The sequence below is a fragment of the Mustela erminea genome, chromosome 15 (genome assembly GCF_009829155.1).
Source record: "Mustela erminea isolate mMusErm1 chromosome 15, mMusErm1.Pri, whole genome shotgun sequence".
In the NCBI taxonomy this organism is placed as follows: Eukaryota; Metazoa; Chordata; class Mammalia; order Carnivora; family Mustelidae; genus Mustela; species Mustela erminea.
This window is the reverse complement of record NC_045628.1, coordinates 216,098-243,931: the sequence shown is the minus strand read 5'-3', so window position 1 is coordinate 243,931 and position 27,834 is coordinate 216,098. Positions and strand designations below refer to the sequence as shown.

General features: G+C 55.2%; 2 protein-coding genes and 1 long non-coding RNA gene across 7 annotated transcripts in view; 1 reads left to right on the top strand and 2 right to left on the bottom strand.

Moving 5' to 3' along the window:
* Positions 1–27,834, bottom strand: part of RASA3 (RAS p21 protein activator 3) — a 114,701-nt gene that overhangs the window by 80,320 nt on the left and 6,547 nt on the right. The window lies entirely within an intron of this gene.
* LOC116573895 lies at positions 22–18,500 on the bottom strand. 2 transcript variants are annotated; one of them, XR_004279049.1, is made up of 4 exons: positions 18,489–18,500; positions 18,174–18,176; positions 1,230–1,705; positions 22–821 (listed from the first exon to the last, which is right to left on the bottom strand). XR_004279049.1 is itself a non-coding variant. In XM_032314281.1 (2 exons), the coding sequence occupies exons 1-2, from the start codon at positions 1,774–1,776 to the stop codon at positions 640–642; spliced, it is 729 nt and encodes a 242-aa protein (XP_032170172.1). In that variant the 5' UTR covers positions 1,777–2,591; the 3' UTR covers positions 22–639. The 2 variants fall into 2 exon arrangements, 1 of the variants encoding a protein (XP_032170172.1); XM_032314281.1 differs by lacking the exons at positions 18,174–18,176; positions 18,489–18,500 and having other exon boundaries at positions 1,230–2,591.
* Positions 2,817–6,454, top strand: LOC116573901. 3 transcript variants are annotated; one of them, XR_004279052.1, is made up of 3 exons: positions 2,817–3,014; positions 4,013–4,163; positions 4,365–6,454. It is a non-coding gene; the product is annotated as an uncharacterized LOC116573901 (long non-coding RNA). The 3 variants fall into 3 exon arrangements; XR_004279050.1 differs by having other exon boundaries at positions 2,817–3,034; XR_004279051.1 differs by having other exon boundaries at positions 2,817–3,034; positions 4,013–4,253.

Here is a 27,834-nt window from a genome sequence, read left to right as displayed (position 1 = left end):
AAAAAAATAAAAACAAACGGGTTTCACGTTTCTTTCAAATCCTTTGGAGAACTCTGAAGATGCAGCCATGCGGGTTCCTTCCCCTTGTTGAAAGGGTCGGGGGGGGGGCAGCCCCGCTCGGGGGGCACCTGCCTGGCCTTGTGCATCTGGGACCCTCCAGCCCCTGGCATGGGTCTGCCCTTCCGGACCCCTCATGCGGTCCACCAGGGCCCCCCTCTTAAGGACACCAGTCCGTCATCAAGGGGCACCTGCCCTGGAGTTGTCCACCAGTCCCACAGCATGAGCGGCATGTGGGGTCCCCTTGAATAACGCGAGTTTCTGGCCGGAAGCTCCTGGGGCAGGTCAGTAAGGAAACCACAGGGTCCCCACCCTCCGCAGAGTCTTCTGTGCTCCGAGGCTCTGTCGCGGCTAGTTGCGTGAGGACCGGACAGGCTGCCGTGAAGGGACAAGGCCGAGGAGGCAGCTGAGGAGGGTGAAGAACCAACGCGAACACGGAGGGCAGAAGTCCCGGAGACGTTTTTAAATGCAGGAAAGTAAAGCGAGGTACCATGGAAGCTTCTGGAAGAATGAGGGCCCCAGACACTGGTGAAGACAAGGATCCACGCTGTCCCCCTGCTGGGCCTGGGCCCTCCTAGAACATCATCCCCCGCATCGCCCAGTGAGCAGTACCGACAGGGAGGGGCGGCACGAAGGAGACGCCACAGGAAACCTCAGGCTGGGGACGGCCTTCAGCCTGCGGAAGAGCGCGCCGGGGACCCAGGAAGAAGCAGGAAGAGGGCAAAACACCTGGGAGACGTCAGGAGGATCACCCGGGGCGGCACCTGAGGGGACGCCCGGGAGAGCACCTGAGGGAACGACCGCGGCGGCACCTGAGGGAACGCCCGGGGCGGCACCTGAGGGAACGACCGCGGCGGCACCTGAGGGAACGCCCGGGGTGGCACCTGAGGGAACGCCCGGGGCGGCACCTGAGGGAACGCCCGGGAGAGCACCTGAGGGAACGACCGCGGCGGCACCTGAGGGAACGCCCGGGAGAGCACCTGAGGGAACGCCCGGGGCGGCACCTGAGGGAACGCCCGGGAGAGCACCTGAGGGAACGCCCGGGGCGGCACCTGAGGGAACGACCGCGGGGGCACCTGAGGGAACGCCCGGGAGAGCACCTGAGGGAACGACCGCGGCGGCACCTGAGGGAACGCCCGGGAGAGCACCTGAGGGAACGACCGCGGCGGCACCTGAGGGAACGCCCGGGTGAACATCTGGCGAATGCCCGGCACCGGACACCAGGGCCACAGGGCCATGCCCCAGACCTGCCCCTTCCTCCGCGGAGGCGTTTCCACACGTCATCGCTTGTCCGCGCACGTCTGAGTCCGTGTGTCCGTGCGTGTCCGTGTGGGCTGCGGTCGCTGCTTCTCCCTCCAAGAGCTTTCCCGCGACAGACCCGAAAACGCACCGTCTCAGGTGTACGATCCGGGTGTCCGGCGCCGTCACCAGGTTGGGCCGCTGTCCCCACAGTCGGCGCCGGAGCGTCTTCCCGCCCGGAGACAAGCGCGACCCACTTTCCACCCCCGCGCTCGGCTCTTCGGACACGGACACGCACCGAAGACCAGAATCGTGTGGCGCGCGGTCGGGGCGCAGCGAACGCCCAGGCTTCGGCCGCCCCACGGGCTCGCTCCCTCTCAGGTTCCCAGGACTCGCCGACCCGAGGCTTCTCCCGCCTGCGGCCCACGCGCGCTCCCGCCCGTCGCTCCCGCCGTGCCTCCTGCACGGGTCTGTGCGCATGCGCGCACGGCGTGGAGATGCCGGGGCCGCAGACTGGGGCCCGAACTGTAGCCGCCACGCCCCGCGGCCCCGCCCACGCCCCGCGGCCCCGCCCACGCCCCGCGGCCCCGCCCACGCCCCGCGGCCCGGCCGCTGCCGTCTTCTCGGTTAAACAGGTGCCTGGAATCGGAGAAACGCCCGTTTTCCCCATTTTTGTTTGACGACGGCTGGGTGGGGGCCCGGGGCTCACGGGGGCGACCGGTCTCGAACACAGTTAGTGACGCGGGCGCAGATTTTGCCCCTCGCCCCGGGGCCGGGGGTGCGCCGCTTCGGGGTCCGCGTCCGCGTCCGGCCCGCGCCCCGGGTTTGCGCTGCCCGCGTCGGGGCGCCGGCTGCGGGGACACCCGGGCCAGGCCGCTCGCCCGAGGGCCGCCGGGGCCACGCGGCACCACGCGCACCGGGAGAGCCCGCGTCAGGCCCCGGGGGCTCAGAGTCCACGCTCACGGCCTCGGCGGCAGAGCGGCCGGCGGAGCCGCGCGGAGTGCACCGGCCTCCGTCTGCACGCGGCGCCTGGGGGCTCGGGCCGTGGTCGCGGGGTCCTGGGATCGAGCCCCGCGTCCGGCCCTCCGCCCCGCTGACCGCCCCGCCCCGCCCCGCCCCGCCGTCTCCGTCTGTCAAATAATGAAATCTTTTTTCAGAAAAGCTCTCTGTTGGTAGACACGCTGTTTCCTACTGTTGCTGAGACACGGTGGGAGTTCGGGGGCTCCGTGGGACCCGCGGGGACCCGAGGCTGACACGACCGTCGTCCCACAGCGCCAGGCCCAGCCAGACCCAGAAACGCTCACTGGCAACCTTCCGTTTCCTGCTCTTGAGCAAACACCATCCGTGGAAGAAAGAGCATCACCGATGCTTCTCGGTGATCAGCTGAAGACCCGCCGTTGACTCCCCGCTAAGAAAGATGCGTTTTGTAGGATCACCTGGGAAATGTCAACATCCCCCGTTCTGTACCTATCAACGTCTAAGCCACTGTTCGGTAAGTCGGTTCTAGACACACCAACCCTGCAAGACGTCGCTTCTGTCGTGATCACGCAGCTGTGTGCTGTGACCAGACACTGCGACCCCTTCCATGCTGCCCTTCACCCGGCCCCTTCCCATCTGGCCCCAGTACCTCCTCCAGGCTCTGCTCTGGGCTTCAAGGAGGACACGTCTGCCTGTCCAGGGGTCCTCGTTGTTTGACAGAATACAAATTCGGCGCTCAGGTCAGCTTGCCCTGTTTAAGGTACTGCTCCATTTCCAAATTAAATGGCCCAAATTTCCATTCCAACCTGCAACCTTTTCCACAGGCAGCAGTTCCTTGATACACAAAATAAGACCCCGACTTGGCCAAAGACGGCCCCTCCCAGCCTACCCTGGAAAGAGAGTCTTCTGCAACATCTAGGCCTGTTTTTTTTTAAAGATTTTATTTATTTATTTGACAGAGAGAAATCACAAATAGGCAGAGAGGCAGGCAGAGGGAGAGAGAAAGGGGAAGCAGGCTCCCCGCTGAGCAGAGAGCCCGATGTGGGACTCAATCCCAGAACCCTGAGATCATGACCTGAGCCGAAGGCAGTGGCTTAACCCACTGAGCCACCCAAGCACCCCATCTAGACCTATTTTTCCGAAGTGACCAACAGAGGGTTTCAGGCTGCTGTTTTCTGCCCCGAACACTTTGGTACTCTCTTTGCCTTTCTTCCTTTTCCCCACACCAGTCTCTGAAAGAGTCCTGGCTTAAACTCAAGAAAGAAAATTTTTTAGATATTAACAAAAGATTAGAAAAACCATTTTCTTCCTTGTAAAATCAGACCCTGCCATTCATACCTCCAGTGCAAAACACAAAGTTCTGGAAAGAGGTTTTTTGGTTTTTTTTTTTAAAGATTTTATTTGTTTATTTGACAGAGAGTGAGTGCACAAGCAGGGTGAGCAGCAGAGGGAAAGGGAGAAGCAGGCCTCCTGCAGAGCGGGGAGCCTAATGCAGGACTTGATCCCAGGACCCTCGGATCCTGAGCTGAGCTAAAGGCCAATGCTCAACGACTGAGCCACCCAGGGGCCATTCTGGAAAGACTTTTAAATGAAGGTGTTCTTTTGTTCACTCACATTTCGCTGAAGGGAAATGGCCTGGGTCTGGCCAGACACATGGTGGAAATTCCAGGTCCACGGCGAACGTGAGACATCCTATGTTATTCTGGGGTATTCTGACGAAAGTTTGGCCTTCTTCTAGGTAACTTATTATCTCTTCGGTCGGCTAAGTACACCCCAGGCTGTTTCTCAAGCAGTGTGCATTTCGTGGTCAGGGTGGTCTTTGACGCTGACAGTCTCCGCAAGAGTGAAGGCAATTATGGCAGCTTAGCATGGCCTGACTTCACACCCAGGTAACATCCATGTCAGTGCGTGTAATGGCAACAGTGCTGTGTCACGCCTGTGAGATTGCGTGTGTGGGAAACACCTGTTTCTGCACCTTGGTAAGGAAAGCAGCATTACTGAAACCCCAGCAGGGCTAACCTCCATGTGCACAGAGCATAGGGGCTGGTCCCCCCAACAAACCCATAAAATCCCTTCTTTTCCTTGCTCAGGAGCCAGAAGTGAGGGCTCAGAGAGGACAGATGGTGGCAACAGAAGGCAGATGATGGTAAGAGGAACCGGTCACCAGGAGTGCCAACACCCCAGCAGGGGTGAGGTGGGGGCACTCTGGGTTGGAAGAACCCCTGAACTAGGTGTCACGACCACCACGCTGACTGACCCCTTCCCTCCAGCTGTGACATAGAGAGAAACCAGGTGATGCATCTCAAGGCCTTGAGAACAAAGACTGGTGGCAATGCAGACTGTGGAGACAATTAGCAACAAAGCGGGAGAAGGTTCCAGCAAGTCACGTATCCGATGAGCATTCTGAGATCCAAAATATATAAAAAGCTTCTGGCTACCCAAAAACTAAAGACAAACAACCCACTTAAAAATGAGCAAAGAACCTGGAAGACATTTTTTCAAAGGTCCAAACTGTCCACATGGACACGAGAAGATGCTGGGCAGCATGTTTCATTACAGAAACGCAAGTCAAACCCACGGTGAGATACCGCTGCCGTGAGATGACCAGAATCTCTGTCAAAGGAAAGTAACACCTGTTGGTAAGGATGTGGAGAAAGTGGGGTGCTCATATGTGGCTGGGGGAGCGTGCAGTGGAGCAGTTGTGTAGGAAACAGCTGGGATGTGTGCCTGCAACCCCTCCACGGGCCACACGCTCCCAAGAACCCAACACATGAACGTACACAGCAGCCAGCCAGTGGAGACAACACAGTCACACACCTACATAAGGGCACAGGGCAGGAGGACAGGGTGTCCCCGCTGCCCTGGGGGGTTACCTGAAGATCACCTGGGGTCCCTCCAGGCGGTCAAAGATGGTGAAACCAGAAGTGCTGTAAGTGCCACTGAAGTGCACACTAAAAACGGCTACACGTCCGGGACCTGTCCTCCACAAAGCCATTCCCATGCTGGACAAAAGAACACCCTTGCCCTAAGAGGGAACAACCCAGAGGGCAAAAGTGTTGGGCCTGCCAAGATGACCTCAGATGTGTCACCTGTGGAATGTTCTGGAAGACAGACTTCTTCATGACAAGCCTGTAAGGACAGAGGTGGCTGGAAGGTGCATGGGATGGGGAAGTGGGGCTTATGCAGGGACTTAAAGAAAGATGTAATAAATTATTTCTAAAGGCCACAGGCTGTTGTGTTCACTGATTCGGGCACAGGAGAGGGCAGAGCTCCACCAGGCCTCCAGCCGCGAGAAAAGAGAAACAGCTGCGGGGTCCCAGACGCACCCAACTTTTGCGGACTGCTGTCCCGACACATCCCAGGCCATGGGGCCTGCCCACCCTGGGGCCAGAGCAAGGCTGCTTCAGGCCCAGTGGGCTGCGGCACCCGAGACAACCCAGAGATCCCTGCCGAGCTCAAGTCGTTCAAACTCCGGAGTCATCTCTAACACTGTTCTTGGTCTGAGCAGGCAGCAGACCGGCCAGCTTGCAAGCGGGCTGCCCTGGGAGCCCCGCAAGGAGCCAGACCAGACTGACATACACAGGATGCGTTCTGAACTTTGTTGAAATAGTGAATAAAAGAACTTTCAGGAGAGAGACCGACTCTGACTTCACCTCCCCATTCAGATCACCCAAGCCCCTCCCTGGTGTGGGACTTCCGAACAGCCCGCCCCCAATCCTCAAAATCGGGATGAAGGGTGGATCGCACAGGTCACAAGGCCCCCCACAACCTGAGCAGCCCGGGGCACCACGTTCGGTGCATGATGCCATCTCCGAGTGGAACGGGGGCCCAGAGCTACGGGGTCAAGCCGGCAGGTCGGTGGCCCTCAAACTTGCTGTTCTCGGAGGACCGAGCAGAGCACTGACTTCTTCCTTTCGGGGCTTGACACTCGGACCCTCTCCCCATCCAGGGTCTAGTAGGGGTGCAAGAAACAAACAGCAAAGGCCACGTCTGAGGACCGGCTTCCAGTGGAAGGGGTGTGTTGCTCTGGGTCCTCAAGAAATCACCAGTCCAGCCCGCGCAGGAGGCCAGAGTCAGAGCCCAGACTGCAGCCCCCAGGTCCTCCACGCCCTCACTCGCCACAGCAAGGGCAAAGCCGTGTCCCCCCATGACGAGCGCACCCGGCACAGGGAGTGACCGATGGTTCTACCAACATCACGGTTGCACCTGGCAAAATGAGAGACAGTCCACCAGCTCAGGACTTAGGGTCCCCTGGGCTTCCTCGCGGGACAGGTGCCTGATGGCCTGGTGACTACTGGACTTGGGGTCTGAGTGCTCCAGAGCAGCTTTGGTCGGTCCAGGGGTGTCCTGGGAGAACCCAGCCTCCTCTTTTGTGGTGTTTCCTGACTGACCAAAGCACGGGGATCTAAAAGGCCCGAAGGCACCACCATATGCACTGGGAACCCCAGAAGCACATTATGTATACTCCGGAGACAGCTGTCTGCCAAAGGGGGCTGCAGGGACCCGAGCCCTGGAGACAGCTCTGGCCGAGAGGTGGGGCCACAACCTGGCCAACTGCCAGACGCAGCCAAATCTTACGAAGGGCCCACGGTGCCCACCCCACGCAGGGAGAGCTGCCACCAGCATCACAGCCCATGATCCCCGGGGCCCCAGCCGATGGCCTTGCGTCCAACGCCAATAGGGCGAGTGTGTGCCTATGCCAGTCACCAGCCACAAGACTCTACTGTCCCTGGGGAGAGCCACAAACCAAACGTGAGCGCTGGGAGCTGGCTTTGAGTCTTAATGGCAACTTTAGAATAGGAAGAAACTGAAAGCATAAAACTGGTTTTCCCTTCCTTTTTTATCACTGTGAGAGCCCACCTGGGAGATGGATGTACCGTCTTCTTCAGGCCTCACACCACAAACACCGGCCAACCAGTAGCTCACACAGAAACACATCCGGTCATGGCACCATCTTGCGCTTGAAGCCACTGCACGGATGAGCTCAGGGACGCCATGCGGAGAGCTTTGCACCCTGCCCAAGGTGGACGGCCCCCCTGCAGGCCTTCCCAGCCCCCAGATGAACCAGAGGCCCTAATTCCCTGAAGGGAAAAACAACCAGCCCCTCCTGGTGGAGGCGGTACGGGAACAGCCCCTCCCCCAGGTGTTCCTGGCCCTGTCCCTAGTGGGCCACCAACCATCTGACACACCTGGGCCTCCTGCCTGAGTCCTGACACCCTGGGCAGCTGAGGCTGTGCGGAGCAGGCAGGAGACATGTTTACTTCCAACAGCAGCTGAGCGGCGCCTGGTGGCTCAGTCAGGTAAGTGTCTGACTTGGGGCGTGAGATAGAGCCCCATGTTGTGCTCTGCACTAGGTGTAGGACCTGCTTGAGATTCTCCCTCTCCCTCTCCCTCTGTCTCCCTCTTCCCCTCCCCCTTCACATGCATGCACTTTCCTTTAAAAAAAAAAAGTTGAAAAACCATGAATAAATCAGTATCTAGGTCTCCCAAGAAAACACAGCTGAACCTTGAACAACAGGTGGCTGTAGCGACAATACCCTGCACAGAACATCCACGTGCTGGTTTTGATTCCCCCAAAACTTAACTACTCTTCTCAAACTCTTTCAAAAAATAGAAAACAAGGAAAACCTTCAATTTCATTCTAGGAAGTCAGCATGACCCTGATGCCAAAACCAGATAAAAACTCCACAAAAAAGAAAACTACAGGCTAATATCCCTCATGAACATAGATGCAGAGTCCTCTACAAAGTATCAGCAGACCAAATCCAGCATTAAAAGAACCGTTCACCATGACCAAGTGGGATCTAGTCCAGGAATTCCTCATTTGCAAATCAATCAACAAGATACATCACATCCATAAGAGGAAAGATGGGGCACCCGGGGGGCTCAGTTGATGAAGCGCCTGCCTTGGGTTCAGGTCATGACCCCAGGGTCCTGGGATCGAGCCCCACACTGGGCCCCTGCTCAGCGGGGAGCCTGCTTCCCCTCCCCCTGCTTATGCCCTCTTTTGCTATCTTTGTCTCTCTCTCTCTAATAAATAATCTTTTTTAAAAAAATAAAAGAAAGGATAAAAACCATCTGGTCACCTCAATAGATGCGGAAAAAGCATTTGACAAATACAGCATCCATTCATGATAAAAAAAAAAAAAAAACCTTCAACAAACCAGGTCTAGAAGGAACACACCTCAGCATAATAAAGGCCATACACGAAAAACCCACAGCTAACACCATCCTCAGTGGGTAAAAACTGAGAGGTTTTCTCCTAGGGTCAGGAACAAGACAGGGATGTCCACTCTCAACACTTTCATCCAACATAGGACTAGAAGTCCTAGACACAGCAATCAGACAAGAAAAAGAAATGAAAGGCATCCAAAGTGGTAAGGAAAAAGTAAAGCTTTCAATATTTGCAGATTGAGAGACTCCACCAAAAATCTATTAGAACTAATAAATGATAATGAACATAATAAAAAAAACTAATAAATTCAGTAAAGTTGCAAGATAAAAAATTAATATACAGAAATCTGCTTCATTCCTTTACAGTAATATGGAGTGGCAAAGAGAGAAATGAAGACAACAATCCCATTTCCAACTGCACCAAAAATAATAAAATACCTATAAATAAACTTATTTAAGGAGGTGAATGACCTGTACTTCAAAAACTATGAAATATTCATAAAAGAAATTGCAGATGACATGAAGAGATGGAAAGACATTTCATGCTTATAGATTAGAAGAACGAATATTGTTCAAAATATCCATTCTACCAAAAGCAATCTACAGCTTTAATGCAATCATTATCAAAATGCCAACAGCATTTTTTAAGAACTAGAACACATAAAATTTATATCCACAAAAGACCCCAAATAGCCAAAGCGATCTTGAGAGAGAAGAACAAAGCCGGAGGCGTCACAGTGTCAGATTTCGAGATACACTACAAAGCGGGAATAAAACAGTAAGGGACTAGCACAGATCAGCAGAACAGAGCAGAGTAGTAAACCCACACTTACCTTTTCAATGAATCTGTAACAAAGGAGGCAAAGACATGGGAGAAGACAGTCACCTCAGTTAATGGTGTTGGGAAAACCTGGACAGCACCACGCAGAGGAATGAAACTGAACCATTTTCTTACATCACACACAAACACACACTAAATGGATTAAGGACCTAAAGGTGAGACCTGAAACCATACAATTCTTTAGAAGAAAACATGGGCAGCCATCTCATGGACATTGGCTTTAGTAACATATTTGTGCCTCCCTGGGCAAGGGAGACAAAAAAAAAATTAAACTATTGGTGCGACACCAAAACACAGAGTTTCTACACAGCAAAAGACACCTCCGACAGAATCAAAAGGCAACATACTGAATGGGAGCAGATACTTGTAAACGAACTGAAGAAGGACTAATATCCAAAGTACATAAAAAAAAAACTTATAAAACTGAACACCAAAGAAACAAATAATCCAATTAAATAATGGGCAGAGGACATGAACAGACATTTCTCTGAAGACATCCAGATGGCCAACAGACACAGGAAAAGAGGCTCAACATTCCCCACATCAGGGAAATACAAATCAAAATCACAATAAGATATCCCACCTCACACCTGCCAACGTGGCTAGAATAAAAACTACAAGGAGCAACAGGTGTTGGTGAGGCTGTGAAGAAAGGGGAGACTCACACATGGCTGGTGGGATGCAAGCCGGTGCGGCCGCTGTGGAAAAGCGTACGGAGGGTCCTGAAGAAGTTAAATATAGAATTACCATAAGATCCACTAATGCCACTACTGGTATTTATCCAAAGAAAATAAAAACAATAATTTGAAAAGATATATGCATCCCTATGTTTACTATGATATTGTATTACTTTTATCATCATTTTATAATTACATATTATAATCTTTATATTATTATATAATTATATTACATTACTTATTTTATCATCATATATACTACTCAACCACAAAAAGAAAGAGATCTTGCCATTTGTGACAACACGGATGGATCTAGAGGGCACAGTGCTGAGTGAGATATGTCAGAGCAAGATCAATAGCATACAATTTCACTTGTATGTGGAGTCCTAAAATCAAAGCAAACAAGCAAAAAACACACTCATGAATACAGAGAACAGGGGTGTCTGGGTAGCTCAGTCGTTAAGCATCTGCCCTCAGCTCAGGTCCTGATCCCAGCATCCTGGGATCGAGCCCCGCGTCAGGCCCCTGCTTGGCAGAAATCCTGCTTCTCCCTCTCCCACTTCCCTGCTTGTTTTCCCTCTCGCTGTGTCTCTCGCTGACAAATGCATACATAATATCTTAAAAACATAAATAAACACAGAGAACAGACTGATGGTTGCCAGAGGGGAGGGGGTGGGGAACGGTGAAACAGGTAAAGGGCATTAAGGGCCACAAAACTCCACGTATAAAACACGTCAGTCGGGGAGATGGGAATGCCGTCGATAACACTGTCATCACCTTGCACGGTGACAGACGGTGACGACACTCTGGAGCTGAGCACGGAGCATGCAGAGGATTACGGAACCGCCGTGCTGTGCGCCTGCGACACAATGTTACTTAGACTTAGACTTAAAAAAAGAAAACAGTAGTTTACTGTTGACCAGGAGCCTTACCAATAATGGAGATAGTTGACTAATACATACGTTGTATGCATTTGTATTGTAAACTGTGTTCTTATAATAAAGTAAGCTGGAGAAAAGAAAATGTTATTAAAAAGAAGAATCATAAGGGAGAGAAAATACATCTACACTATTGCGCTGTATTTATTGAAAAAAATCAACACGTAAGTGGACCCAGGCAGTTCAAATCTATGTTGTTGTCAACTACAATCCATAAAGCAAAAATTTATAAATGATCAATGTTTATTATAACAATATTTACGTTGGCAAGAAAACAAGGAAATGCTTAAACATTCAAAAACTGGAGAGTCCACAGATAAAGTGCCTTCGCCCTCACTGGATCCGGACGCAAGGCTGTGGGGGGCAGGTCAGACCACCACCCCCAGAGCTGCCTGTCCACGGGGGAGGCCGGCGGGAAGCCACATGGGTCCTGAGCGGCACAGAGGGCCAGGGCAAGGAGTGGATAAGGCTGAGCAGAAGGCCACACGGCAATCAAAGCGATTTTCATGAAGAACTTCCAGAAATACATGGAAATGTTCGGAGTGAAATTTTTAAAGGATATATGAAATATATACATGTACACATGTGTATTTAACATCTAATAAGTACACACACACGAGACATCTCTGTATGAAAAATAAACTTAGAGAAGAAATGGTTGAACAGAAGAACCAGAATGTTACACAGATGCCGACTGTACCAAGCCTCTTGCTGGGAGAATGAGTCACTTTTTTCTTATTCTTGAAAATTTAGAACTAGGTTTTTCAAAATCTCTATAGAGCACGTTTATAATTAAATAGAAGTGCTTGTAAATTTAGTAGCCAGTAATTCCTTCACCTTATATTAAACACTGACCACGTCAACTTATTATGTGTAATAATAAAGGCAATTTCTGTTAGAGTTTAAATGTAAAATAAACCATAATTCAGAGCTTTGTGATTAAATGCCCACTTTATTTACCTTAAGTTAGAAACTCATTCACAAACCCCATTTAGACTGGGTGCTTCCTACAGCAAGGGTCTGTATTGCTGTAGGAATCTGCTCAATCTGTAGGAATCAATCTGCTCAATGAATCCCTTTAATTATTTTATTACTCATTTTATGTTTAACTCCTGAACCAGCTGGGTCCAAGTTGTAACACATGCTACAAAATCATCGACCCCATTTCTGGGTATACAGTAGACACATAATTCATGGTAACTGAATAATAAGCATAGTTCCTCTCAGAAAGTTCTATGTTTAAAATAAAAATAAAGAATTTTAAAAGGAAACTATTCTTTTTCTTTTTTTTTTTTTTGAAGATTTTATTTATTTATTTGACAGAGAGAGCAAGCACGAGAGGGAATGCAAGCAGGGGGGGTGGGAGAGGGAGAAGCAGGCCCCCCGCTGAGCAGAGGGCCCGATGCCCAGGACCCCGGGATCATGACCTGAGCCAAAGGCGGACGCTTAACCACTGAGCCACCCAGGCGTCCCGACAGCTAACTTTTTAAAACGATAGGCAGGATATTCTCAGGTTTCTAATAGACAAAAGGTATCAGAGAGAACACAGACGGAGATCGGAACATGTATGTGAGCCTAATTTATGATAAAGATGGCGTTTTAGTTCACGGAGGAAAAGGTGGTATATTTAGTAAGCGGAGTTGGCTTAATTGGCTGTCTTGAAAAAAATGACTCCTAACTCCCAGCATACAAAATAAATTCTGAATGGATTGATGGTGACAACAATGGATTGATGTGAAAACAGGAACATCTCGGAAACTGAGTGTGGCCGGAGACACCAAGTGACGAACAGCTGAAAGGAAGCGTCTGGGCTCCTGCTTGGGACCCACCCGCGGGTGGCCTGGCCGGTGCGCTCCCCTGGGACAAACCAGCCGCCAGACGCACAGGGTCCGTGAGGCGGGAGCGCGGCCCCACGTCCGGGACCCGTGCCGGGACCCCGTGTGCAGGTGCGTGCCGTGAGCCGGCCGTGGGGCGCGGGCCCTCAGCTCTGGGGGCGGCCCCGCTCTCATCCCGCCGGAGAGGCGGAAGCCGGAGCCTGGGGTGCTGTGGGCGCCCGAGTCACCCGGCTGACCCCAGGCTGTCTCCTGACAGCAGGTGGGTGGACCCGTCCTCTCGGTGCTGCCCGTGGACGCGGCGTCATCCCAAAACGGCCGGAGACAGTTCCACAGGTGGTGCCGGATTTATCCCAGGGCGAGAGAGTGAGCTTGGTGCTTCCGCCAGCAGCTCAGAAGCACCCCTCCCGTGCACACACCCGTCGCACGCCTGTGAGATCGCAGAGAACGCTCTGGAAGCCGTTGAACCAAATGGTCAGCTCCGCACGGGGAAGGGAGGGAAAGACAACTTAGGGTTTCTCTGTGCGCTTTTGTCTCACAGCTACAATGGACATTTCCTTTGTCATTGGAAATGTTTAAGGATAGAAAAAGGATCGTTTCGGGGCACCCAGGTGGCTCTGTCATTGAGTCTCTGCCTTTAGCTGGGGTCAGGATGCCGGGGTCCTGGGACCGAGTCCCGCATCGAGCTCCCTGCTCAGCGAGGAGCCTGCTGCCTGCCCCACCCCCCCACCCCACCCCCGCCGCTGCTGCTCTGCCTGCGATCTCATTTGTCTCTGTCGAATGAATGAATGAATGAATGAATGAATGAATGAATAAATGAATGAATCTTTAAAAAGTCTGCTGGAAATCAAAGATGACACTCGCAGCAAACACCGCGGCTGGAAATCCCAGCACTTTTGTCAGGCTCCCAGTTGTTTCTTTAAAGACAGAGAGAGAGAGGGAGTGAGAGAGATTTCTTAGACAGAGGGGGGAGGAGGGGCAGAGGGCAAGGGAGAGTTTTAAGCAGTCTCCCCACTGAGCGCGGAGCTCACTACGGGGCTCCACCACCCCCAGCTCTCACCACCCCCAGATCATGAACTGAGCCACAACTGAGATGCTTAACCCCCGGTGGGCATCTCCGGTGAGCCCCCCGGGTGCCCCAGGTCTCCGAGCTGTAATCACGTTTCCACACGCTGACTTACATACAAAGCACGCATCTTGCCCTCTGACTTGAACGATTTTTCTAGTCTGAAGTCTGGCTTCACTAGTAATAAATCAGCGCTGAAATGTTCACATTTAGTCTTTAATCTACTGTAATTCAAACTTCAACTATCCCCTCTTAACACACATGGTTACTTGATTCGAACTCCTGACTGCAGAGAAAGCTCTCTGGCCAAACCTGGGCCTGGCCCACATCCTCTGCCAGCTGCCTGGAGCGTGGGCGCGGCGGTCACCATGAGTGCCAGCTCGCCACTCCCATTCTGAGTCTCTGCCCTCTGCCAGCCTGCCCTTTACCCACCATTCTATCTTTAGCTCCTAGAATCTGAGGCTTTGGCTGGCCTAGGCAATCTGCGTATTATTCAACGAAGGGCCAATTCACAATTTCCCATGAATCAAAATAAGTTGAATTCCTATAAACCCCCCAAACTTAATATCTCCCCTTGTGTCTAAGAAATGAAAAGTACGTTGGGCCACCAAGACCTTCTGTGGGCCTGACCCCGGCAGAACACTGAGGAAGGAGGCAGGCCCAGGGAGGCCAGGGTCGGGGGCCTAGGGGGCAGCGAAGAGTGAAGAGGCAGAGGTCAGGCCTGGAGGGGGAACAGGACAACGGCCATGAGGTCAGAAGGCAGAGAGCCCAGTCAAGACAGGTGGAGGCACAAGGGCAGAGGGCAGCCCAAATCGGGAATACGGGAGGCCACAAGCCATGTGTTAAAACGGAAAACGGCCCAGGACACCAGAGTCACAGGGGAAGGAGGCAGTGCCACACAGCCCCTCGGGCCCCGCGTGTGTCGAGTCTTCTCACACTGGCAGTCACACATGTGACATCTCATGTCCTTTTTGGGCTGTAATTCCACAGGTTTCACTTTCCACCCTCGTCAACTGCTCTAGGAATGTCCACATCTCACATCCTGGCAAAGTGAGCGAGTGTCCCCACGGGGCTGGGCCACCCCTGACCTGGACACCTCCTGTGGCTGGGCAGCAGCCTGGAGTCTGTCCAGGGGGTTCCTGTGGCAGCAGCTGCCCCTCGTGGACTCCATTCCCATTAGAGGACATCCTGCCCCCCCCCACCTGCAAGCCAGCCCGCCTGAGAAGCTGCAAGCCCCCAGGATGAGAGGAGAGAGGGCCCTGGAGGGCACACGAACCTCACCACCTCCAGAAGGGCTCGCGCTGCCAGTGCCCTTCCCAGAGCAAGGCCGAGCACAAACCTCCCAGAAACAGAGACTTAGAGTGACGGCCCCGCGTCCGGCCAAACTGTCCTCCTCACCTCAGACCGGACAGGAGCCTCTTGCCAACCCTCAGTTTCCCCATCAGCGACAGGGGATAACAGTGCCTCAGCATGTGTGGCGTGGTTCCTGGCCTCCCCACAGAGTGAAGACCCGTGCTGACCGTCCTGAAGCGTTTCATCCCGCCACACCCAACACGAGGGTTTCAGCAGTTAACATCTGACCAGGGGTCAGTCACCGTCCTCACCGCAGGGCCTTCTGGGAGCCACAGCGACATCTGACCAGGGGCCGGTCACCGTCCCCACGGCAGGGCCTTCTGGGTCACCGGCCGAGGGCACAGAGGAGCCCCAGGGACGCGGGTCTGTCGGGACGCAGTCGCACTCAGGGGCTGCACTCCAGAGAGGGGCATCAGTTCCCCCAACAACGACACTCCCTGCCCTTGAGGTTTATTACCGTCCCCCCGGCTCCCCACAGTAAATCATGCCCTTCCCTGGAGAACACGAACCTGGTTCCCCGAATCACTGCGGCGTCTGCGCGGTTTATCATAGGGACACACCGCGGGGTGACAGACAGCAGCACACAAGGGCCCCGATTCCAGCAGCAGCAAGGACAGGAGGCCACGGGGCTGCAGACGGCGCAGGGCGGCGTGAAGATGGGGCCCAGCCAGCCCCCAGCTCAATGTGCTGACCACTTCCAAGGAGATCAAAATCCCAGCTTCCCGAGGGAAGCTTCTGAGAAACCACCGATTCGTCCAGTCAGACAAGAAGCCACCTAGAGCCGGGCGGACAGGCGGGCTCCTGCAGCTTCGTCTCGGCCGCGGGACCCGTCAAGCCAGACCTGGGGCCCCGCAGTCCCCTCTGCAGAAAGCGGCTGTGCGCACCGCAGCGGCTCTGAGCACTGAAGCACCTTCTTCCTGCACGTCATGGCCCCAGCTCCGTCCAGCGCTCCGCTCGGGTCCTCCCCCTCGACGGCAGAACCGCACCCCAGCACCGGGAGCCCTGCCCACGGCAGAACCGCACCCCAGCACCGGGAGCCTCCAGCGTGGGCTACACGCCACGCAGGCTCACATAACCCCGAACCGACGACAGCCCCAGAAGACGATGATAAACCCAACTGACATTTCCATCAACCTCCTCCCAGGCCACGTGATTTTTAAATTGTCCTCGTAACGCTGCCCTGAGGTGTTGTACACCCACCAGTGAAACTAAAGCCGGGCCCTCCAATCTGAACACACTGGACAGTCTCTTCCCAGCTTCTACAGCGGAGACTGGGGTGGCCCCACACACCTGCTTTAGGCCACATGGACTGTCGGCCCCGGGACCACCCAGCAACAGGTGCCCCGTAAATATACCTGCGTCTTAGCCACACACACACCACAGCGCCAGGGCAGTCTCGCCCCAGAAACGAAGCATCTGGGTGTTACCCACAAAAAGGCACCTGATGTAGCGTTACAACTTTTCATATTCTAACTTTGCTTTTCTACATCCCCCAAATCTTCTCCAGTGAAAATATTTACTTCTGTAAACACAAACAAGACATCCGAAAGACACAGAGTGAGCAGCTGCTGGAAGCCCTAGGAGACCAGAGACCCTGGGAGCAGATGCGGAGACGTGGGCACCGTCCTCCGGTGTCGGGGTACCACAGCATGCCATGTGCGTCACACAGAAGGCTGGCATCATGTCCGCGGTAACACGTCCCTGGGCCACAGCGCCCAGGTGGAAGCCTCATGGCACAGGGACACGCTCCACTGAGAGCTGACAGGCTGGACCCTGGCTCCTGCTTGTGTGGGGACTGGGAATCACCCTGAAAGGCCGACTGGCCAGTGGGACTGACCCTGGACGGAGGCTGCACCAACACGCTCCCCCCATGAGGCCCCAGCAAAGCGGCTGCCCAGCCCCATCATCACTCAGGGCGGCCCGAGGAAAACACTCAAACTGTAGTTCAGATCGGCAAATTGTTGATGCCTCGAATGAGCTGTAACTTCAGGGGAGAAAGCATCGCGTCCCACCCCCACACAAAGGGCCGCCACCCAGCAACTCCCGTGGAGAGGCCCAGTATGTTCGATGACATTCCCGACAACCTTCCTTTCCAAAATAGCCTCCAACCACAGAAGTTGCTCAAAAACCCTCAAACCTGACAGCAGAGGATGTACAACCCCTCTCCATGGTCAGTAATTAGGGCTCTCCCCAGGTGTCATTTGAGCACGACCCGTCCTGCTCGGGGCGCAGCAGACCCAGGCTGCGGCTGTGGGAGCCGTGGCAGGAACTCAGAATAGAATACGGCCAGCTTCAGAGACCTTCTGTTCCTGCTGTGGTGGGAGGCGCACATTCCCCCCACGCCGCAATTCCAGAGAATGGGATGCAGGTGTTACTGGAAGAAACAGAAGCAAAAGTCAAAATAAGCTCCTCCATGGGGCCGGTGCATGGCACGGCCCTAACCTCTTCCCTCAGCCCTGGCCACATGTGCCCCACAGGCCCCCAGTCTGGGCACACTGCACGGACTGCACCGGACAGGGCACCGCGTCATCAATCTGGCAAGGGCCAGTGCAAACAGGGGAACAAAACAGTCCATCTGTGTGAATGGGTGTTCACATAGCTCAGCACCGGGCGGGCTCCCGCAAAGCTACTTCCCCGAGCTGCTGTCAGGGCCCCGGGCAACCAGAACATGGTCCTGGCAGGCCCTCCACCAGGGGAAGTCAGGGCCTCTCCCCCAGAGCCCGAGCACCTTCCACAGGTGGCCATTCGGGAGGCGTTGCTGGGTTCTCAGCTCAGCAGCAAGGACCAGGGGCTGTGCGGGACCCCCTGCAGACAAGGGTCTCCAGGCCCTGCCCAGAGTCCCCAGTTCGTGGGTCTGGGGTGGGGCCCAAACAGCTACACAGCAAACCAGTCCCAGTGTGCTGGGGGCGTGAGGACCCACTGGGAGCACCCTGGTGAGAAGTCGGAGGAGGCTGTGGTCGGGCCCCTCTTCTCCCACCTCCGGGGGGCCAGCAGCCTCCTCTTCCCGCAGAGCTGAACGCGCTCAGCCACAGGCTCCACAATCAGTGCGAATATTTCAAAAGAAACCTCACTGGGAAGGAGACGGTTATGGGGGGGGGGGGGTGATGGGACATGCAAAGGGCCAGGGCAGGGGGCCTGGGAGGACCGGGGGTGGGGAAGTCTGGGGGCTTGGCAGGGAGGCCTGGGGGCTGGCAGGGCCCATGAAGACAACAAGAGGGAGAGAGCCGGGACCCCCAGGGCCAGGTTGAGGGAGGGGGGAGGGGGGACTAGGGACTCAGGGGAGGGTCCTGGGACATCCCTGATGAGCAGGTGAGCAATGCTAACCCCAAAGACGTCTGCTTCTCCTGCTCTGCTGTCCTGGGCGGAGTGTGCTCAAGGAGGGGCTCACGGGTGGCACTTGGGGCACAGAGGTCCCCCTTGGCAGGGGCCCACCCAGCACACCAGACATCCTAAACCAACAGGTGTGGCCCCGACCCCCCCCATGGCCCCCCACACTCTCCGGGCAGGTCACGAGGTCACTCAGCCCATGGCCCGTGGCTGCAGAATGGTGACACCTGAACACAGAGGGGTCCGGGCTAAGCCCACCCAGGAGCCAAGCCGCCTTCGAGAGACGGCGGAAGAAGATGAACACTAACGAGGAACCAGGACCCGGGGTCTGCCACCTGCGTTTCAAGACTGTAGAGCTTCTGTGAGAGATCTGCACAATGTACTCCACAAACCGTGATCAGGCGTGTGCAGAGCCGGTGTGTGCGGGGGCCCGCTGGGCACCAACTGAAGTCCACACAGCAAGCTCGTCTGTGCGGCTGAAAATGGATTTCCTCCCATCACCCTGCGAGCTCCCTATTCTGCATTTCCAGGGGTTTCCTTCCTTAGACTCAAGTCCAAACCAGCCAGCGAAGGACACCGGGTCATCTGGGCCCTGCCCGCGTCGGGGTGAGTGGCGGGGGGCTCATCACACAGGACCCCGGGGGCATCTGGGGCCAGGACCCTTATTCCGCGTTTGACAAAATGACATCTTATTTTGGCTGGTCTTTCAACTGCACAAGCCAGAACGAGTGCAACATTATCACGCATTTAATTTTACTTATAAAAGCAACTTGTTTTTCTTCATTCTTCCCTGAGCTTTGTTTACTCTTCTCCGTTAATAAAATGTGGGCAGGTTTTTAGTATAAACCTAAGAGTATGGAAATACTCCCTCCAAAACTTGTTTGGTGTTGACCCCAGCAGCCCCATTTCCATATACAGGGAGAAGTCAGACTCTCTAAATCGCCAGTGAAGTTATCCAGAAGTCCCAGTGAGTCCTGGGGCGGGGAGAAGTCTGCTCGGGGGGGGGCTCCTCCCGCTCGGCCACCCGGTCCCGCACACAGAGGCCAGGCCCCCCCACCTGAAAACCCCTGCAGCCCACGAGGGCCTCCCTTGCCAGTGGGTCACCTGCACCTGCGTCCCGAGACCCAGCATCTGTACCTCATCGACTGCAAGAGAAGTCACAGTTGTCCTGGGCGTCAATCCTGGGCGAGGTCAGCACGTGAGTGTGAGGCCTCGGTGACAAGCACCCACGTCCGGAGAATGACAGCAGGCGCCATCAGGCCCCACCAGGACCCCAGGAGGCTGCTCGGCACACAAAAATGCTTGTTTTTCTGGGGTGGGGAGGGGGGGTCGCCTGCAGGCCCTAAGTGCAGGCTCACCACACGATAACTTCCTGTAGTTTCCAAAAAAGTTAACTGATTCATTAATATACTTCCCACCATCAGGCCTGCGCCACAGAGATAAAACCGTGAAATGCTGCAGAAAGAAGCCACAGCTTCAATACAACATGCCGAAACCTCGAAGGCCACCAGAGCATCTAGTGCGCCAGCGCGGTCCACTGTTTTCACAGCTTCTTCCCTAACACGCACAGGCTTGGAGGAATTTTTGTAACTGCGCCAAACCCTTTGTAACTCGCCGAGCATCAGAAACACCTCCTGCGTCCTACTTTGTACCACATCCCAAGGGAACACACAGCCTCCAGCTCCATTCCTCCAGGGACAGCATCCCTGCAAACTACATTTATGTGTGACTGTGCTTCTTGGTTAATGGTTTACTTCTAAGTCCTAGGCAGCGTGCTTAAGGCAGCAACAGACGCGCTCTGTGAAGAGGACAGACAGGCTCAGAAGCGTCTGCCGTGGGGCCGGAGACGTCCCTGGGGCCCCCCAGCCTGATGGGATGAGTGCGGCCCAAGGCCTGGGACACAGGTCAATGCAGGTGAGCCCACCCCACCAGGAGCAGGGGGGCCAGACCCCAGGTGCCACTAAACCCTGCCCTCCCAACCCGGCTCCTGCACACAGCCACGTCCCCTCAAGGAATCCAGCCGGCCGTCCTGCTTTCAGCAGTTCATGAAAATGCCAGTGGTTGTCCACCCCAGCCCCAGGAGACCTTGGGCTCTTCTTCACAGTGAGGAAGAGCTGGACGACACAGGGACAGGCTTGCGCAGGGGAGGCACAGGCAGGCCCCAAATCACCACCGTGCCGCTCAACCCACTTAAGAACCCAATGAAGCCTACTGTTATCCTCATTTTACAGACACAGAGAGGTTAAGTGATTTGGCCAAAGTTCACACAGCAGGGAAGGTGCAGAGCCAGGAATGTCACCAGCTCAGCCCCAGGGCACTGCCCTTGTTGCTCACAGACTAGACCCTTGGGCTGTATTAGTTTGGTCCACACTGCGGTAGAGGGCGGGGGTCTTTCCATGAGGTGAGCATGAGACGTCTACTCCCTGCCCTCAAATGTGACTCACAGCCCTTCAAGGCCATATTGCGGAGAGAAGCACGGAGAGCTAGTCAGACGCACCCTCCTTGGTGCTCAGGTGCCCTAAGCTCTCCTACCCAGTGTGGACGTTCTCAGAGTGGGTTCCCTGGGCTGCCAGGTGCTCAGCTGGGAGCCACTCTTCCCCTCCAAGCTGTGACAAACAAAAACATCTCCAAACATGCCCAAACGTCCCCGGAATAAAACCACGGTGTTGTGGGCGCCTGGGTGGCTCAGTGGGTTAAACCGCTGCCTTCGGCTCAGGTCATGATCTCAGGGTCCTGGGATCGAGTCCCGCGTCGGGCTCTCTGCTCGGCAGGGAGCCTGCTTCCTCCTCTCTCTCTCTCTCTCTGCCTGCCTCTCTGCCTACTTGTGATCTCTCTCTGTCAAATAAATAAATAAATAAAATATTTAAAAAAAAAAAAAAAGAAACGTTGTGCATCTGGACACACTCCCAGGTGAGCAGCACAGGCTGGGACCAGACGTCCGTGAGCCTGGGACGGGTCCCACAGAGTGAGGTGTGAAGACAGTGGTGTGCCCGTCCACGGGGCCAGTCCTGCTCTCTCACGGAAGGAACAAGGTTCACAAGTCGCCCAAGAATAGTGTAAGGAAAATTCACAGGCCCCTCCCTCCCCCGGTTTTCCATTCCCTTCACAGGACCAAGGACTTGAGTACTGCTGAGCAAAAGCCCGGGAAGCTGCGGAGCTGGGGTACCAGGGAGACAGCACTGGGCCTCCCCACTACGCTGTCACTCATGGCAAGGGGCCAAGACTCTTGGGAAACCCTAGGACCAGGAGGACCTCCCAGAAGGGGGCGAGCCCTGCTGTCCCCCCACTTCCTCAGTCGGAGCCTTGTTTCTGAAGCCCCTGGAATGTCTGTCTCCCTCTCCCTGCCTCGCCCTCCCACTAAGGGCCCTGCGAACCACAGACGACTCTGGAGAGGAAAAAGGCACAGAGGACCAAAACCCGGGTCTGGGCACCGCCTGTTGCCGTGGCTCTCGGCTGTGCCATGCCTCCCTCCCCATCCCGCAGGCCCGACTGTAGCCGAAGGTGGTCTGCAGGTCCGAAACGCACATATGTAAACATGAATGTGCAAAGCAGTGTCCGATCCGGCCTCCTAGTCCGTCTCCAGACCCGGTCCCTCACCCTCCCTGCTCCCAGCGTCCCAGAGCGACCCTCGCCATCTCAAGGAGCCTGAGAAGCTGCTGATGTCAGACAGACCGCTGTCACCTGCCGCCAAGGAAGGGGAAGCAAATCGTCAGAGCTGGCAACTGTGGGGGACATTGCACTTTCCAACAGGTAAGATCTCACAATAGGTAAAACATGGAGTTGATTTTTAATTTATTTTTAAAGATGAAAGGAAGTGCTCTTCTCATACATGGGGACCACTGTGCACAGTTAAAACTGACCTCCACTGGTTTGGGCGTCCCGAGAGGGCAGGAGGAGCTGCTCAGACCCGTCCTGGTCTCGGCACAAAGGAAATCTCGCCTCCCCAAAACTGGAACAGTCCCGTTATCACTAACCCCATAAAGACAGCACTATGTCTTACCCGTCAGGCCGTACAAACCCAGAAATCGAGGCCCGTGTTTTCTCCATGTGCAGAGACAGGCCCCGTGCACCGGCCCCACAGCCCCCTACGAAGCATCCAGTGGGCGAGAAGCCATCAGAACCACCAGACCCCCTGCGCCGACTTCCTCAACAGCTGACCCGTGTGACTCTGAATCGCCACCCAAGCCACCAGCAAGCGCTGTGCAGCAGGAGAAAATCTGAAAACTAGCTTTTCCCCAACTAGCTTTAGTGACTCACACATTAAGGCAAAGCTCCTCCAACGCCTGTGGTGACCCGAAAAGCCTTCGGTCTTACACCCACTTGCGGACGCCACCCCTCGTGGCCTGCCCCGGCCCGACACGGCCACTCAGCACGCCCCGCCACGCCCCGCAGCAGCGCCCACCCCCGGGCACAGGACACTTCCCGGGGACTCTGAACTACTTTATCTGAAGAGGCCATCACCGCTTTGAGGCCACGGCAGGAGGGAGTTCCGCGCCAGCTCCCGGAGCGAGGCCGAGCTGCGGAAACCCCGCGGCTGAAGGCCAACAGGCACCTCGTGCTTACGCCGGTGCCCCTCGGGTCGCAGCACCCGCGGTCCTCCTGCGGGTGCCCACGGGGAAGCCGACGCAGGCTGGGCAACGAGCGCGGCAGCAGCGTGTCCCCAAAGGAGAGAGGCCGAATTTAAGTGTCCCTAATTGCAGGGAAGGACGGCCGGGTGAACCGGCAGGAAGTGTCCAGCTCCTGGGACCCCTGTGCCTGCCCCTCCGGCTTCCTCCTGACCAGCCCCTCTGCTCCTGTGACTCAAGGCTCCGCCGGTCCAGGAGGACAGGAAAGGGGTTCCCTGAAGGGATCACTGGAAAACACTTTAGGAAACAATAACAAATAGAAAATCAAGATACTGAGCAAAAACATAACGACAAGAGTTTTTTTTCTTTCCACGTGACCCTTTATTTCCAGTCAGGATGCGCATAAACACACTCTTGGGTCCAAATGCTGAGAAACTCTTTCTCCAAATACTTGTCGCAAGCGGCGCAGAGCAGGAAGTGATGAAGAGAGAAAGGAATGCCGCAGATCCCAGATGGACGGAGCCAGCTGGGGGCTCAGGAAGCCAAGCGAGGTCTCTCACCGTCCCCTCCCACGGCTGCTCAAGGAGTCACCATATGCAGCAGACCCAGCTCGGGGGGACACGCGAAATCGTCACCCTGGCCAGGCTTCGCCTCTTCCAGACGTGTGTGCACTGGCTGCCGCTCGGGAGGGGTGAGCAGAGGCTGTCCCAGCATCCTGGCTCCAGGTGTGCCCCCACGAACCCGGAGGGGCACAAGAGCCCGTGCGTGCACCTGCCCCAGGTGAGCACGCGGAAGGAACTTCTCCTCCAAACCTACAGAACTTCCCAAGGATCGCCTTCTCCTCGGTGCCACCAGACGCCCCGCGGGACGCAGCTCACCGTCTGTGGCCCCAGGACCAACGCCAGCAGCGGCCCCCTTCTCCTGTCTCCCAAAGTGACATCCGTCCTGCTCACTGTACCCTCCCGAGTGGCTCTGCCCAGCCAGCGTCCTTGGAGCCTGTCAGATGGGGAGGCCCGAGGGCAGCCAGCTGATAAACAGGCCAGTTTGTGGCCCTGAGAAGCGAAAGCCTTCTGATTCAAATACAAAAAATTAAAGACTCAAAAGCAACTGCAGAAAAACTTTCAAGTCATAGAAAGTGGAAAGGTAGGGGTCCAAGCACAGAGACCCCGGGTGCCCCCAGAACTCACCCACGGCCCACTGGGAGCAGCTCACGGGGCCACGGGACTCGCTGCAGCGCATCTGTGGCCTCTACCATGTCAAACAGAAGAAAAAAGACAGAGCTGCTTGAGAGACAGGAGCTCCTCTTAAATGCCACGCTGCCCACCACGCCCTGTGTGGCCAGGCCCCGGTGCCACAGATCTCAGCAGGGGACAGAGCCGTCACGAGGGCTGTGAGCCTCCCTCATGTCCCCAGCCTCCCACCACACCAGGCACATGGTGTCAGACACCTCTACCCCGAGACAGGCCACAGGGCCCCGTGTGTGTGTGTGTGTGAGTGGTATGTGCCCATGTGTGCCCGTGTGTATATGTGTGTGTGTGTGGTGCGCCATGTGTGTACATCGGTGCATCTGTGTGTGCACCTGTGAGTGTATTCTGTGCGTATGCATATGTATAGAGTGTGCCTATGTATACACATGTGTGCACCTGTGTTCCGTGCATGTGTGTGAGTATAGTGTGCCGTGTACACACGTGTGCACCTGTGTGTGCTGTGTGCATATGCAGTGTGCCCATGTGTATGTACATGTGCATGTATGTGTGGTGTGCCCATGTGTCTACATGTGTGCATCCGTGTGTGTTCTATGCACACATGCGTGTATTCTGTAGTGTGCCCGTGTGTCTACACGTGTGCGTACAGCTGTGTATTCTGTGCACATGTGTGTGTGCACACGCGAAACCATGTTCCAACAGGAGGCAGCCACATAGGAAAGTACAGATGGATGATTGCCTCCCTCAGTTAAACCTCCTCCCTATGGGATGCAGCCGTGAGGAAAGTTCCAGTGTAAGTCTGTGTAAGTCTGACCAACTCCTGGACATACTGCATGTTGGTGCTAAGGATCTCCCATGTAAACATCGTACAGGCAGAGTTAATTGCCCTTGAAACTCACCCCTTGTAAAGTAATAAAACAGTTAATTATTGTTCCTAAGTTAAAAAGTACTCGTGGGGGGACACATGGGTGGCTCGGTCATTAAGCATCAGCCTTTGGCTCAGGTCCTGAGCCCAGGGTCCTGGGATCAAGCCCCACATCAGGCTCCCTATTCAGTGGGGAGCCTGCTTCTCCCTCTCCCTCTGCTGCTCCCCTTGCTCGTGATTTTTCTCTCTCTGTCAAATAAATTGGTGAAATCTTAAAAAAACAAAAACAAAAAACTATGCCTGGCAGTCAGCCCCAGGACAGACCGGCAGGGCCTCATGAGTAAACAGGGCTTGCCAGCCTCAGCCCCACGTGGTCTGGAATTCCCCAGTGGGACCCTCACCCCAAAGACCATGGGAAAACCAGCCAGGTCACAGCACATACCCCAGACCTCAAAACAAGTAGAGGGCTTGGCCAGGTCCCCTAGGGTCTTCACACTGATGGGTTTTCCAGAACCAACTCATATTCCTGGATCTCTGTCTGACCCCAGACTTGGAAAGCCCCAGTTTAGCTGGGCCAAAATAAGCAGGTGCCCCGAGGCTTAGGGGTCTGGGGCTGACCTACCCTCTGAAGCATCCGAGTTTAACAGTCCCACTCGACCCATCTTCCACCTGCCGCAAAGCCACGCCTTCTCTGCCGGCCTCGCCCAGAGAGCTTTCCCTGCACTAGCTAAGGTCGGCACCTGGGGCGGGGGGGGGTAGCACCCGGCCAGGAGGAGGGATGATCAGACAGAAACCGGAGGGCGGGAGTCAGGGAGAAGAAGGGCTGCCCACGTGGGCAGGGTCTTCTGAAGCAGGTCTCAGGTACCCGACTCAGCAGGGAAGTGGGTCAGCAGGCTCTGAGCCCCTGGTAGCCACACGTTCATGCTACGGGCTCACTCTGCTGAGTAAGTCCCCTCGGTGCTCATTTAAGGGTTCGCTAAGGAGGAAGGCATGGGTGGGAAGCAGCTATCTCCTGTCTGAGGAAGTAATTGGGTACCACACCCAAGGAGGCAGTTCCACCCGAACCACAAAAGTGCTGGGTCTTGGACGTGGCAAGTCCGTCACAACCCAACTGGGCAGCCACAGGCTCTCTCGCTAAATGTGCTTTGGGAAAAGTCACCAGCTTCTCCGAGCCTCAGAGGTGGGAGCTGGTTAGAGTATCTGTCCTGTGCAGTGCACAGAGTCGTTAGAAGATCGAACAGTGTGTTTGCAGCTCCCTAACCAGTGACCAATCCGGTGGAGTGAAAACAGACAAAATCAAACAGACCTTCTGCTCTTGTACCTCCCAGAAGTGGATTCAGGACTGAAAACAGAAACCACAAGAGCTAAAAAAGGAAAACGAATCAGACGAAAGGAAACATACAACAAAGCCACAGAGATCTCAAGGCACACGTCACAGTCCTCACCCAGAGGGTGCACTTTTATTAGGATGGACAGGACGAGAAAGGAGGAATCAGCCCTAACCCAGCCAGCGCACGAGACAACTGGCCCACACGGAGGGCACACCTAACTGGGCCCACACTGTATCTCAGAAAATCGTGGCGTCCCAAAGGTCCAGAAAGAAATACACAGATGACGAGCACTCTCAAGTCTGTTAAATGTCCAGAAGACTCCAGAAGCCGGACCCTATCCCAGGAGGCTGCTCACCCTAGGACTGAGAAAGGGGGAAGATGGTTCTCAAGAAAAGCCTGGTGACTGGGTCCTGCTCCTGGTGCGAAGGGGGCCCCGGAGGCACCTGCAGCTGCAGAGGACACGGGGGCTTGCCGGCCGAGGGGAGAGCAGCCCAGCCACGGTCTCCAGGCCGAGTTACCCCTGAGTCTAAGAAGGATCTGGCCACTTCGCTTACCTTTGGGTTTTATCCCACTGGCAACTGGGGGCCAACGCAGAATAATGCTTCACATTATTCACGTGTTCCTGTTTCTTCACAGGAACAGAAACAATGTGAAGAGGAAAAAACAGCCACGAGAGCCATTCCTTGACAGACTAAGGAGCGAAGGGTACTGTTCTGTTTCTAGAAAAAGTTCTGTTTTACTACGTAACTTGAGCACAGCCTCCAGCCTCCTCCAGAGGAGTGTGCTGCCCTACCACGCAGTTCAGATGAGAGAAGCACCGCGTGTGGTTCGTGTGTGAGATGCACCGCGTGTGGTTCAGATGTGACATGCAGAATAACTGACCAGCTGTATGGGGATGCAGCAGTCCCCAGAGAGGGGTTAAGCTTACTGGAAAACTGAAACCAGGGGCACCTTCGTGTCTCAGTCAGTTAAGCATCTGACTCTTGATTTCCGCTCCAGTCATGATCTCAGCGTCGTGAGATCAAATCCTGGGTCAGGCTCCTCACTGGGCAAGGAGCCTGCTTCTCCCCCTCTCTCGCTCTGCCCCTCCCTGCCCACAGGCGCTGGTGCGCACACTCATGTGCTCTTTCTCTTTCTAAAAAAAAAGAAAACTGAAGCCGGCAATGTGAAATTTCAGAACGGACAGACCCACAGCCCCGGGGAGTCCAGCCCTGAGCAGAAACACACCTCGTCACACAAGGAATCGCTATCTTTGGCCCCACCGTCAGCCTGACGGCCCACCGCCCCTAGCAAAGACAAAACACACACGCCAACCAGAAGCTGTCCAGACGCCGAGGCCCGCGTGGGCCCGAGGGTTGACCCGACGACCCTTGCGCGCGGCCGGGG